General features: G+C 42.5%; 1 protein-coding gene across 2 annotated transcripts; it reads right to left on the bottom strand.

Annotated features, from left to right (window-relative positions):
- Positions 1-1,486: 1,486 nt before the first annotated feature.
- On the bottom strand, positions 1,487-13,992 carry LOC116503748 (E3 ubiquitin-protein ligase TRIM7-like). Of its 2 annotated transcripts, XM_032210346.1 has the most exons (8): positions 13,946-13,974; positions 13,405-13,845; positions 9,422-9,517; positions 9,050-9,280; positions 5,463-5,485; positions 4,471-4,583; positions 3,749-3,781; positions 1,487-2,402 (listed from the first exon to the last, which is right to left on the bottom strand). In XM_032210346.1, the coding sequence occupies exons 2-8, from the start codon at positions 13,804-13,806 to the stop codon at positions 1,885-1,887; spliced, it is 1,416 nt and encodes a 471-aa protein (XP_032066237.1). In that variant the 5' UTR covers positions 13,807-13,845; positions 13,946-13,974; the 3' UTR covers positions 1,487-1,884. The 2 variants fall into 2 exon arrangements, with proteins under 2 accessions (XP_032066237.1, XP_032066238.1); XM_032210347.1 differs by lacking the exon at positions 3,749-3,781 and having other exon boundaries at positions 13,405-13,992.
- Positions 13,993-14,603: the final 611 nt, after the last annotated feature.

Here is a 14,603-nt window from a genome sequence, read left to right as displayed (position 1 = left end):
CTTGAAAGACTTCGCTAGATGTGAATGAGAGGAATTCATAGTAATGTAATAAAAAGGGTTTTTTGCCGGGACAAGGAGTCTGCTTCATGGTTTGGGGAAGCCTGGGTCTGAACAAGATCTTTCTCCTTCCTTTTGATGAGCCTTCTCAAGTGTGGGAAACTATTTCTATGTGAATTTCAACTCTCCGAATTCCCTAGGCAACATGCTGCTCCCTGAGAATTCTGGGACATCAGCGTATCTGGAGGGGCACCTGGATTGGAGTATCCTACGTTTGATAAAAGCGTATGAGAATGTCTCCTCTGTGCAATGGCCTAGATCACTTCAACTCCCAGAATTCCCTTGCCAGCATGGTGATTTGGGGAATTCTGGGAGTTGAAATCCACACATCTTAGTTGTTGCCCAAGATTGAAAGAGACTCGCCTATATAATTACACACACACACACAAACACACACACACACACTATGTTTCAATAGTTCCACAAATGTACCCTTATGACACAAGATCAATAGTAAGGATTCTTTATATCAGCAGATATTTTTTTTAAAAATCATGACAGGAGGATGGACAATGACAGCTGTGTGAAGTCCCCAAGATGTTTCTGTAATGGGAGCCTGAGAAAACCACAAGCTTTCTTGAGGTTGACAATAAGGCCTGATGAGGTTAACCACAACTGTGCTAAAATTCTTCACTGAAGGCGATGTGGAAAGGCAAGCCGTGGTGTACTGTTAATTTAGATGCCGTGACAACCAAACAGCCCATAGTCATCGCCACCCCACAGGAAGCTGAGCAGAAGGAATTGCTTTACAAATTTATATATATAGGCAGTGTTTCCCAACCTTGGCCACTCCCATATGTGTGGACTTCAAGTCCCAGAATTCCACAGCCAGCAGGCATAGTGAATGAAAGTTCTGGGAGTTGAAGTCCACTTATCTGGAAATCTCCACAGTCTTCAAATAGCGACCCTCTCATCATGTCAGAAGCCCAGTTTCTTTGCTGAAGGGAAATGTTACCTTTGAGCAGTAATGATATTGTTTCTTAAAAGAAATAAAGATGAACTCTGCATCAGTTACCATATTCTTCGGACTATAAGACGCACTTTTTTGTCTTATAAACCGAATATTGCTGAAGCCCTGCCTATCCGCTGGCCATTTTTTGGCCTCCGCACGCCCTGTTTTTGAGGCTATTTTTGGCCTTTTTCAGCCCATTTTCCGGGGGGGGGGGTGTTGGCCTGTTTTTGAGAGTTTTTTCAGTTCATTTTCGAGGCTTTTTCCAGTCCATTTTCTAGGCTTTTTTTGGCCCATTTTTGAAGCTTTTTTCAGCCCATTTGTTTTGGAAAAAACAGGCTGAGATAGCCTCAAAACTGGGCCAAAAACGCCTCAAAAATATGCCAAGAAAAGCTCAAAAATGGCCCCAAAAGCATTAAAAAGGGGCTGAAAAAAGCCTCGCAAATAGGTAGAAAAAAGGCTGGAAAGGGGCAGAAAAAGGCCGCCCAAAAGGGCCAAAAATGGGGGGCACGGAGGCCAAAAACCTTTCCTGTTGTTGTTTCCCTCTTCTAAATTCAGATGCATCTTATAGTCAGGTGCGTCTTATAATCCAAAAAATACGGTAGCTATTAATCTGTCTGAAAGTTAATGGAAGTTTGACAGAGCTGTCAGAGGTCCTGTTCAATTCGCATTTTCCTTCTTGACCTTCTTCATAGGTGCTGGGACTCCAGAAGGCAGGGTGGAAAACAATCACGTTGACTTGGAAAAGCTGCCTAGAGGGACCAAGACTGGAGGGAAGCCACCTTAGATCCTTATTTGTTTCTTGTTTCGTCTTGATTATTTTTCCACACTTGACAAACACTACAACCAAGACTGACTGAGATGCCGGCATAACAGCCTTAATGCGCGATGGAAAGGCGAGCGTTTCCAAAGACATAAAATAAGGGAATGATCACCTCTCCAATGAAGGGGGGTGGAGAAAATGCAAAGAGAGGAGCTCCTGTATCGGCATCAAAAAAAGTCACCCATCCCCCTTCGTAGTTCAGAACTATTCTGATCTTCTTGGGCATCCTACGCAAAGTCAAAGGAGTATAAAAGGGAGGGTTGTACGCCGTGTAGTTGCCATCCCACTTCCCCACGGCCCAGAACCCTTCTTCTGGACAAAATTCAATGTCTCCTTTTCTCCTCACAGACTTTCGGGCAACTCCTACGCCCCAGGTGTCTTCTGTCCCCACAGTGACTTCCCAGAAATGCCTGCCAGTAGTGAATCCTGAACAGGCCAACACAAAAGGCCATTCATCAAATCTTTCTGGGGTTTTGGCTAGAGGTTGATAAAATTCACCCATTTTCAGGCTTTTACAGTCGTCTGCCAAAATGAGACGAGGGTGAGCTGTGTCTGGGTCCAGAAATACATGTGCTGTTGAGGGGGAAGAAAAATGAGAAAAGAAAAGATAAGTGGCGTTAGTTGTTAAAATGGCAGTATGCTATTGGTGCAAATCAAGAGGTCGGCTGTCCCCTTATAAGGCCTAAACAGCCCAAGAGTTTGATTATACAGGTAGTCTGTGACTTACGACCAGTGGTGGGTTTTAAAAAATTTTTGAACTTACTCTGTGGGTGTGGCCTCCTTTGTGGGAGTGGCTTGCCGGCTATGTGACCTGGTGGGGGTGGCTTGCCGGCCCATGTGTTTTCTCTCTCTCTTTCTCTCTTTCTCTCTCTCTCCTTACTTTTGTCTCTCTGTCCCTTTTTCCTTTTTTTCTTTCATCTCTCTCACTTTTTCTTTCTTTTTTCTTTTTTTCTTTCTCTCTTTCTTCCTTTCTTTCTCTTTCTCTCTCTGTGTGAGTCTGTATGTGTGTGTTTGTGTGTGTGTGTCAGTGGTGAGTTTCCAAAAATTTTGGAACCTCTTCTGTAGGTGTGGCCTGCTTTCTGGTGGAACCTCTTCTAACCAGTTCGGTAGATTTGACAAACCGGTTCTACCGAACTGGTGCAAACTGGTAGGAACCCACCTCTGCTTATGACCATAACTGAGGCCAAAATTTCTGTTGCTAAGTGAAACATTCGTTAAGTGAATTTTGCCCCATTTTACGACCTTTCTCGCCACAGTTGTTAAGTGAATCACTGCAGTTGTTAAGTAAGTAACACGGCTGTTAAGTTAATCTGGCTTCCCCAATTGACTTTGCTTGTCAGAAGGTCGCAAAAGGGGATCATGTGACCCTGGGACATTGCTACGGTCATAAATAGGAGTCAGTTGCCAAGCATTTGAAATTTGATCACATGACCATGGGGATGCTCCAGCAGTCATGTGAAAAACTGTCTTGTCATTTCTTTTCAGTGCTGCTATAACTTTGAACAGTTACTAAATGAACTGTTCTAAGTCGAGGACTACCTGCATACAATATCCAGATATATAGAGCTGTGGTGGCACAGTGGTTAGAATGCAGTATTGCAGGCTAACTCTGCCCACGGCCAAAAGTTCAATCCTGGACTGACTCTAGGCTGACTCAGGTGTTGGGTTTATTCTTCTTCCAGCACTAGGAAGTTCTGGGAATACGCCTTTTATTTGATCATTTCACAACTGCTACACAACGCTTCTATCATCCTCAACCCTTCTGCCTTTTGTGCCTTTCAGCCGTTAATACTAAGACGCTCACTGGTGGTTTGGGAATCTCTAGATACAGAACTCCAAGGAAATGTAACAAACCAACTTTCCAATAAATTGCTATTCCTTCTAAACTCTTACGCCGTCTTCCTGACAACAGGATTTACCTTTCTGCAGCTGAAGTCCAGTCATCAGAGACTCTGAGAGGGGGGGAAAAAAAGGAAGGGAACTTGAAGCATAACATAAATCCAGGAAGAACAAAAGCGTTTTATACAACAAAATTGCATCTTAAGTAGAAACCAACAAGAATCTGGCAGGAAGGCAGTACACTTTTTTCTTTTGAATCTAGCTATCAGATTCCAATTACCCCTAATAGGCAATGTAAATTAATAACTTGTTTCATAGGAAGGAAAGGGAAAAAGTATAGAGGAGAGATGAGGGGAGGGGAGAGGAGAGGAAGGGGAAGGAAAAGGGGAAGGGAAGGGCTATCAACATTTGTTTTGGACAAGGGGTTCTAGTAGGGGAGTGTCAAGATAGCATCAGTGATCATCTAAGCAAAACTGTTCTCCTCTTTTAGCAATAGCAATAGCAGTAGACTTATATACCGCTTCATAGGGCTTTCAGCCCTCTCTAAGCGGTTTACAGAGAGTCAGCATATTGCCCCCAACAATCTGGGTCCTCATTTTACCCACCTCGGAAGGATGGAAGGCTGAGTCAACCCTGAGCCGGTGAGATTTGAACCGCTGAACTGCTGATCTAGCAGTAGCCTGCAGTGCTGCATTTAACCACTGCGCCACCTTTTGCCTTCTGGGGGCCCCTTCTCCTACAGACACCCCTGTTTTGCATCCAATCATGTGAAACACTTCACAGAAGCATCATTCTACGTTACCATTGAATATATTTCCAGAATTTTCCAGAAACGGATTGATATCACAGAAATCCCAGGACCTCCATTTCAGCTCCAGAGGGAAAACAACGGAGTTTTCAAGCGCTTTGTCATACCTGGGGAACAGAAACAAAATAAAGACATGTGGCAGCTTCAAACACAAAGTGACAATGGGAATAGTTTGGAGAACGTTGGGCAGAAGGAAAGGGATGCTTAAAGGTTTAGAGAAATATTATTTTGCAGAAAGAAGCACTGTTGATATTCTCTAGGTGCTAAAGATGCTAAGAAAAATGATGGTATCAACAACTGACAAGCAAATGAGTTGAAATGGCTTAGCTTGGAAGATGGTTGAGTTCCTTCAGATAGGCAGCTCTGATGGTAAAATGTCATATGTTCGAATCCCTAGCACCGCGTAATGGAGTGAGCTCCCGTTACTTCTCCCAACTTCTGCCAACCTAGCAGTTTGAAAGTACGTAAAAAATTCAAGTAGAAAAATAGGGACCACCTTTGGTGGGAAAGTAACAGCGTTCCGTGCACTTTTAGCTTTCAGTCATGGTGGCCACATGACCACGGAGACATCTTCGGATAGTGCTGGCTCTTTGGCTTTGAAACGGAGATGAGCACTGCCCCCTAGAGTCAGGAATGACTAGCACATATGTGCAAGGGGAACCTTTACCTTTACTAATGTGTTTCAGGTTATGATTCTCTCCTTTTATTTTTTTTTCCACAAACGCATGCACGTGTACGTTTTTAAAAGTCGCTCTTATTTTCATCGAAAAATAAATGGAGAGAGTGTGGAATTCCATACTTCCCAAGCAAAGAGAATCTGGAAAGCCCTCCATGTGCTTCAACTCCCACTGTTTCCTATCATTGACCAAGCCTGCTGTCAGTTGACCAGATTTGAAGTCCAGACAATCAGGAGGGTGGCTTATTTTCTGCTAACTCTCTGCCTTGGTCTTAGAAAGGATGGGAGGAAATGAGCAGGATCTACTTACCTTTGCATGTTGGCTTTAAAATCCTACAAAGAAAAGAAAAAGAAATCTCACTCTTTGCAATAGAGTAAAGTAAGAAGGTTGCTTAAGCCCTCAGAGGCCTCCAAGCGTGGCCACTTTAAGTCCCAGGATTCCTCAGCCAACCATGCTGGCTAGTCAATTCTGAGAGTTGAAGTCCACAAGTCTTAAAGCAGCTATGTTTGGAGACCCTTAGCCTCAGCGATGGTCTTCTCTAGATCTTTGAAGAAGCTATAGCTCAATGGGAGACTCACAGAGCAGATGAAGCCCCCTATTGTTGAGTCTTGACCATATACTTGATAAGGTGCTCTTATTCACAAGAGCCGTGGTGGCGCAGTGGTTAGAATGCAGTACTGCAGACTACTTCTGCTGATTGCTGGCTGCCTGCAATTTGGCAGTTCGACTCTCACCAGGCTCAAGGTTGACTCAGCCTTCTAGCCTTGCAAAGTTGGCAAAATGAGGACCCAGATTGTTGGGGGCAAAGAGGCTGATTCTGTACACCGCTTAGTGAAGGCTGTAAAGCACTGTGAAGCCATGTATAATTCTGTGCTATTGCTACATTCTTCCATTCTTAATTGAATTATGGATTCTCTAGCCACAATTAAACCAGTCTTCTTTAATTTAGCAACTTTAAGATGGGTGGACTTTAAAATTCCCCCAAAAAATTTTGTTGGCTATGCCGGCTGGAGAATCTTGGGAGCTGAGGACCTTACATTTTAAGATTGCCATGGTTGAGAAATGCTGAATTAGACATTGCAAGGTTCAAAGCTCCTCGCATGAATTGAGGTCTTGTTCAATTGACACCGACATTGGGTACCTAACATTGCTTCTCAAAGAAATTACATCAATTGAACAGCTTTGGGGTTCAATTTCCTTTGGAGCAGATCTGAATTCCGATTAGTGTATGCTCATAGAGTTTTTTAAGAAAGAAAAAAAATCCTGGAAATTTTGTATCTCTAAAAGTAGCATGAGAGGAAAGACAGTTAGGAAGTAGCATGAGAGGAAAGACAGTTAGGAAGTAGCATTGAGAAAAGACAGGGATAAATTAAAGAAAGAATGAGTCCTAGGCATTGAGAGAATCAAATATGAATGAGTTTTAGGAAATATTGTAAATAACAGAGAACTATGGTTCCTAATATGGGAATTCTTGTTCACACCACAGCCTTTTAATCAGATTTGGGGGATTAATCTCTTTGTTGTGAAATGAAATATTGATTCAAAAGATTGGATTAAAGTCTAAGACCCACAAATCACAATGTTGCCCACAGTCATTAGTTTGCACAGATTACCGTACTTCTTTTTTGGCCACAGACATTTGCATTTCTGTGACATGGGTTACTATAAGAGCAGTAAGTTCAAAGGAGTCATTTTATATTCTAAAGCAAAATCCAGTCTCTGCTTTGTACCCAGGTTAGTTGCAATAAAGTTTTCACCTCTTCCATTTCCTATAAACAAATATTTTGTGATTGACCATCTTTCAAAATGTCATAAGTATTCATTACTCCAAAAACATGAAAGAATGTTGTAAGACCTGACTATTAGCAACAGGGAAATGAATAGAATAGGTTAGGGTAAGATAGAATAGAATAGAATAGAATAGAATAGAATAGAATAGCAGCTTGATTTGGCCAAGTGTGATTAGACATAGAAGGAATTTGTCTCCAGTCCATAAACTCTTGGTGTACATGCAAAACAACAGAGTATTAATAATCATAATCATTTTACCAATAAGGCAATAAAAAAGATGAGAAGAATAACAGTAATACAGCCATACTACATGGGTAAATATCCTTAGATCTAAGGCAATACTGTGAGAGTTATGTGTTCAGCAGAGTGATGCCACATTGTGGGGGGGGGGACTGTCTTTGTTGTCTGGTTGTTTTGGCATGCAATGCCCTATTGTGGCATCCCGAGGGGAGGAGTTGAAACACTTCATGTGTGGTGGGTAGACATTTTCTCAGCCCTCCTTTTGATGCATGCAATATATATACCGTATTTATCGGCGTATAACACGCACCGGCGTATAACACGCATCCCCCATTTTAACACAAAAATTTGTGTAAAAATTTTTTTCATTAAAAATAAATGACTTGGAAGCTCGGAACTTAATGTTGGATTAAAATTTATAACATTAGAACATGAATTATAACATTAACTCCTCTTAAAAGGCAAATATGAAATGAAAAAACACCTCTTTGAGCAAAAAGTTATTTCCATTTTCTTCCTTATATAATATTTTCTGTTTCAACATAAAGTGCCTTCCTTCCTTCCCTCCCTCCCATCCCTTTCTTTATGTTTTCTTCATGCTTTCTTTTCTTTTTCCTCTGCTCTTTTTAAATCCCCCCCCTTCTTCTCCTCCTCTACATTTAGGTTGGATTAGTTTGTACAACGGTCATCAAACTTCTGAAGTAAAAATAAATAAATAAATCATATTTAAGAAGAAGAAGAAAAAGGAAGACGTTTTTAGTTAAGTCAAACGTTTTAATAAAAGTTTCATCTTTTAAGATTCGTCCAACACATCCAATTGTAACCTTAACAGTAAAGAATATCACCCCAGCTGCTAAAGGTTCAACCAGTCTGAGAACCATTGAAAAGACAACAGTGCAAAATCCAAAAGACACAACTTCCTCACCGCCATTGCTTTGGTACCAAATCTTTGAGGAAGGGGCTCCAGAAAGAAGGAGGAGGAGGAGGAGGAGGAGGAGGAGAAGGGAACCAAAGAGAGGCTTTTACCGGGTCTGCGCCCCACAGCCAGGACCGTCCTTGCGCCTCAAACCGCGTTTCTTCCTGCAAAGCCCTTCGGGCAACCCGAGAGTTCCTTTTGGCGCCAGAAGGGCTTTGCAGGAAGAAACGCCGCGTTTCTTCCTGCAAAGCCCTTCTGGCGTCAAGCGGAACTCTCAGGTTGCCCGAAGGGCTTTGCAGGAAGAAACGCGGCTGGAGGCGCCAGGACGGTCCTGGCTGTGGGGCGCAGACTCGGTAAAAGCTCTCTTTGGTTCCCTCCTCCTCCCCCTCCTTCCACAGTCTGTGTGACGCTGCCGCCAGGCTGAGAGCTGCCGCTGAAACAAGTTTGGGAAGGTCCTTTGCAGGCAGCCAGTTCTAGCTGCCTGCAAAGGACTTCCCCACGTTTGCTTTGAAAGAAACCTCTGCGCGGGAGTTAGAAACCTCTGCGCGGGGGTTTCTTGCCACCTTAGAGGGAACAGTGGACCCGGCGTTGGACCCGTATTTATCGGCGTATAACACGCAGTATCGGCATATAACACGCAGGCAGGGTTTAAGCTTGCAATTTTAGTTTTAAAACTGCGTGTTATACGCCGATAAATACGGTATATATACCCTCAATGGAAAGCAGGCTGGTTGCAATTGTTTTTTCTGCTGTCCTAACCACCTGTTGAAGTCTGTAACTATTCTGTTTGGTTGCTGTACCAAACCAGACAGTTAGACTGAAGTGTGAATGATTTGATCTTTTCACATCCTAGGGAAGTGAAGGTGCTCCCTTTAGGTTCTGAGCTGGCTCTCTTCTGGTGAGGAGCCCAGACTAATATTAAAGCCATCTTCTTTTTAAACCAACTTACCATTAAGAATTCCACAGCTGGCAGCTCACGCACCTCCTGCATCTCCCGGATGATACTTTTAAGCACATTGCGTTCCTTTGAAAGTCCCTCCAAGTATTCCACCTTGGTTTTTTGAATATCCTTCTCCACCATTTTCATTCGGTTCTGTAGTTGTTTTTCCTGTTTACGTAGAAAATCGTGTAGTTGTTTGAACACGTTGTCTAACTTCTCCTTCTCTTCTTCCATTTGTCCCTTTAATGGAGGAAGAGAGGAAGAGGAGGAAGGAGGAGGAGGAGGAGGAGGAGGAGAGAGAGGGGGGGTCAAGTTCACCACCTTTTGGAATAAGCTTGATAATTAGCTGGTTTTCCAAAATTCAAAATTAACAAGACTTACAAGCAGCTCAGCAATTTCCTTTTCTGCATCTGAAGGATGACTTTCCATTATATCTTTCTTTTCCTCCAGAAGTATAATCCGGCTCCGTATCTGGTCCTGAAAAAGATGAATTGAGTTATGTTTCAAACATGATTCTCAATTCTACAAGTTTATTTACTTATCCATCAGTATAGGGATTTTTCTTTGGACCAAAAAGCAGAACTGTTTGAAGTGCTAGCTGCCTGTATCTCTCACGAAAAAAGGCAAATATTGATGTCCCAGGATAATAGAAATAGCACTTAGATTTCTACACCGATTCACAGTGCTTTACAGCCCTCTCTAAGCAGTTTACATAGTCAGCATTTTGCCCCCAATAATCTGGGTCCTCATTTTATCAACTTTGAAAAGAAGGAAGGCTGAGTCAACCTTGAGCCAATCAGGATCGAACTGGTAGCAGTGTCAGGCCTGCAAGCCATCTTTTCCTTTGGACTTCGGGCCTGCCAGACTTTCCACTATTCATTTTCTATTGTGGGAAAATGGGAAGGGGGATTATATGGAGTTGGGTGATATGTAGCCATAACAACATTCTTTTAGAAACTCAAGGTCATCCTTTGTATCTGCACCTGGCTGGAACTGGATGGGTGGAAGCCGTCAGGATGGCAGTAGAAGATTGGACCATGTGATGGACTTGTGGGTGTGGGGGCAGGATCTTGAACTTTCAACTGGGTGGGAAAACCTGGAAGTCTTCAGGTTTTCGTTTTCCCAGATGTGCCAACATGGCTGTCTTAATAAATTGGAATTTTGAGGAATCCTTTGCCTCGGACTCTGATTTACTTTTGTATGCTATTTGGAACCCTGACAGGCAGTGGGAATGCAGAATTGGCCTGCAATACTGCATTCTAACCACTATGTCATGGCTCTATGTTGTATTATCTTCAGAATGGAGAGAAAAAAATTCCCTGAGGATGGGCAAATCTGAAAGCTTAGAAGAATAAATCTGTGGTCCCGATGACCAACTCAGATTAGATCCTGCAAAAAGTAGACTTTTACAAACTGCTCACCTTAGTATTTTCCATTCTTCAGCAACATCTCAGTACTGCTGTTCTTTCCGCGTCTATCCAAAAACTAATGTTTCATAGAACCAAAATTGTAAGATTGGAAGAGACCCTGCAGAACATCTACTCCAGTATTTCTCAGCAATTTGAAGATGTGTGGAATTCAATTCCTAGAATTCCCCAGCTAATGTGCAGACCAGAACAGGAACCCACAACGTATGACCAAAATTGAGCCCAAAATTTCTATTGCTAAGTGAAACATTTGTTACATGGGTTTTGCCCCATTTTAGTAGCTTTCTTGTCCCAGTTGTTAATGTTAACTCTGAATGCTTGCAGTTGTTAAATTAGTAACAGTGAATCTGGCTTCCCCATTAACTTTGCTTCTCAGAAGGTTGCAAAAGAGGATCCCTTGACCCTAGGACACATTATAAATATATATAACTAACATCCGGATTTGATCACATGACCATGGGGAATGTTGCAACGGTCATAAGCGTGAAAAAGTCATACATCACTTATTTCAGTGCTGTTGTAACTTTGAATGATCACTAAACAAACTGTTATAAATCAAGGACTACCTGTACTATAAATGGTCATCTAACCTTAGTTTAAATACTCCTGGGGTACCAGTTCATCATCTCCAGAGACATCATTGTTGAAGAGACCTTAATGTTAGGAAATTCTATCAGAGGTCCAATTGATATCTACTTGCTTGAAACTTAAACCATGATTTCTTGTCTGGTCTTTTAGAGCACCACTGAACAATTCTATTCCACCCACCCCATGATAGGGTCTCGGATACTTGAAAACCTTCTGATGGTCTCCTCTCTTCCTGGCTACTCACACCCAGTACTTCCAACCATTTTCCCTAGTTCCACAAAGATTCCCTGTTTCTATATGAACATCTGAATACTTCCCAAGTGTCCCTTTCAGTGGTGGGTTCCTACCGGTTCGGACCGGTTCGGCCGAACTGGTAGTGGTATCGCAGCCTGGGTCGCTGGAACAGGCAAGCAACCCAGGCCTCCCACACACCCCAAACTGGTTTCCCAGTCCCTTCTCACATCACTGGCATATTTCTGTGCATGTGCAGAACAGTTTTCAGTCAACTGCGCATGCGCAGTGGGCACGCAAGCAAGTGAAGTGGGCAGCGCACACACAAAATGCCCTCTCAGCAAACCGGTTAGGAACCAGAGGTTGGTTCCTACCAGTTCACACCTATTCAGTAGAACCGGTTCGTCAAATCTACCGCACCGGTTAGAAGAGGTTCCACCAGTGGACCCGGAAAGCAGGCCACACCTACAGAAGAGGTTCCAAAAATTTTTAAAACCCAGCACTGTTAGGAACCCACCACTGGTCCCTTTGCCCCATCATAGAAACAACACATGTAAGAGCACTCTGTCATAAAACGAACAGTTTTGAAAGATTTTCCTTAGTGAGGTAAAAATATAGTCATTGTTCAGCAACAGGTTTTCTGTACAGTAATCCTCGACTTACAACAGTTCATCTATTGATCATTCAAAGTGACAAGAGCATTGTAAAAAGTGACTTAGGACTGTTTTTCACACAACCGTTACAGCATCCCCACAGTCATGCGATTAAAATTCAGGCACTTGGCAACTGAATCACATTTATGACCGTTGCAGTGTCCCGGGGTCTTGTGACCCCCTTTTGTGACCTTCTGACAAGCATAGTCAATGTGTCAGGGTTCCAAGTAATACATCCCTAGCAAAAAGAACTCTGAGGCAGGCAAGTTCCTCAAATAACAATAGCAATAGCAATCGCAGTTAGACTTATATACCGCTTCATAGGGCTTTCAGCCCTCTCTAAGCGGTTTACAGAGTCAGCATATTGCCCCCACAGTCTGGGTCCTCATTTCACCCACCTCAGAAGGATGGAAGGCTGAGTCAACCTTGAGCCGGTGAGATTTGAACCGCCGAACTGCAGATAGCAGTCAGCTGAAGTGGCCTGCAGTACTGCACTCTAACCACTGCGCCACCTCAGATATATAAGGATATATCATATTGGCATATATAAGGATATATCATATTGGCACAAAGCTGGTAAAAACCAACTGTGGCTGTTCCCGCAGTTTTCACCAGATAAAAAGTAAAAAAACTGTCACTGTCCCAACACAGTCAGTCACATGGTCCAATCAGGTTACAGTCCAGTTGCTAGGTGACTTCAGTCCCCTCTTTCCGAGCACCTGCGGGAATGTCCTTGGTTCCCAATAGAAAGCATTTTGCTACAACACCCCAGCTATCTCTACCCCCCTCCCTATCCCCCAGCTCCATTTGTGGCAGCACTGAAGCCTCAAAATGGCCTCAGTCAGGCCAGCTTCAGAGTTGGCAAAATGGAGAAGCCAGATTCACTTAGCAACTATGTTACTAACTTAACAACTGCAGCAATTCACTTAATAATAATAATAATAATAATAATAGTAATAATTAATAATAATAATTTATTAGATTTATAGGCCGCCCAATCCTGAGGGACTCCAGGCGGCTTACAAAAACAAGAAAAGAAAAACAAAATAACTGTGGCATATGTGTACTATGTGGCAAAACTCATTTAACAACTGTCTCACTTAGCAACAGAAATTTGGGGGTCACTTGTGGTCATAAATCAGGGACTACCTGTACTATGGCTTTTTTTCTGTCATATTTCTTTCACTCTTTTTCACATTAAAAAGAAATTTAAAAATAAAAATAAAAGGGACCATGCAGTTGGAAAACAGCCAATCTTTTGACAGGCAGTAATCTTCAGAAAAAGGGATGATCAGTCAGTGTCGCCGTTTCATGTAATGAAATTTACATGAAAGGCGAATCTCTGGAACAAGAATCCAAACAAGATTTTCATCAACTCCAGAGGAAAAGATGCCAGCATGAAAAACGCATTTTAGAGGGAATATGCCATTGAAACACCAAAGGTCCCTTCATAGCAATTCCCTACCTTTAATGGTTGGGCAGCTTGTTTGGGAGAAATCACAGTGTGAGTTTTATGTTCCATTGCCTTCTGACAAACGGCACATATCAGCTTCTCGTCTTCTTGACAAAACAGATCTAGTACCATTTTGTGTTTCGGACAAACAAATGTCTTTTCTGGAAGTAACCTGGGTCTGTCCTCCACACCGGGCTGCTGCAGGATTCGCCGTAGTCTTCCTTCAGGGATCGGCTCTTCGCAAACAGGACAGAAGAAAAGACCTTCCTTTTTCCGTTCCCGATAATGCTCAGTGATGCAAGGTCGACAGAAGGTGTGACCACATTCTATGGATATTGGATCTGTCAAATATTTACTACACTGGTCACAAAAATCATCTTTTCTCTCAGGCGGTTCCAGTGAGGTTGAGGCCATGACAGATGGAGAATTCCCTCTCTGAAGAGCAGCAACAAGCTGCAAAAGGGAGCAACCAATATTTAGAACCTATTCTTAAAATTGTTTTAGAGTAACTTTTACTTCCAGAATTAAAGAGACGTCTTTAAGGAAAACTTACCGTATTTTTGGAGTATAAGACACACCTTAGTTTTGGGGGAAGAAAAGGGGAGGAGGGAATTCTGCCTACCAGGTATTCATTTTTTTATTCCCATAGTACCTGAAAAGCAAGCAAACACAATAGTATAATAAAATGACACTTTTTGCCACTTTTTTCTTTCCCCAGGCAGTTGGGGTGCAGGATGGAGATCTTAATAAGCTTAACTAGATGCCTGGGCATTCAGCCAAAAGCGATTCACACCTTGTAAAATGTAACAAAACTGAATCAACAAACCAGCCCAGTGCTTGCCTGAAGGAAACCAATAGGAAAAATCCCTGCCTTAAAGGGATTATCCCCAAAAGAATAGAAATCAGTAGTCACGGAAACTCTCTGCCTTGCTCTTGAGAGGATTATCTCCCAAAAATAGAAACTGGACAAAAGAAGTATCTCTTAAGGTAGTCTTCAAATCTTTTGTGTTGGCTTCTCCCAGCTGGAAGGAACTGGGAAATTTTTCCAACAGTATGCTGCTGTAAAAATATTCAAAGCTTTTCTTCAGCCCTAATGAGGTGCTAACGAATGAAGAGATCTTCCAATCTTCCATGCTTTGAAACTTCACTCATTTGCACTTCATTAGGGCTGAAAAAAGCTTCCAAAAAGCTACATTCAGAGTATAAGATGC

Source organism: Thamnophis elegans, chromosome 2 (genome assembly GCF_009769535.1).
Source record: "Thamnophis elegans isolate rThaEle1 chromosome 2, rThaEle1.pri, whole genome shotgun sequence".
In the NCBI taxonomy this organism is placed as follows: domain Eukaryota; kingdom Metazoa; phylum Chordata; class Lepidosauria; order Squamata; family Colubridae; genus Thamnophis; species Thamnophis elegans.
This window is presented reverse-complemented; position numbering and strand designations above follow the sequence as displayed.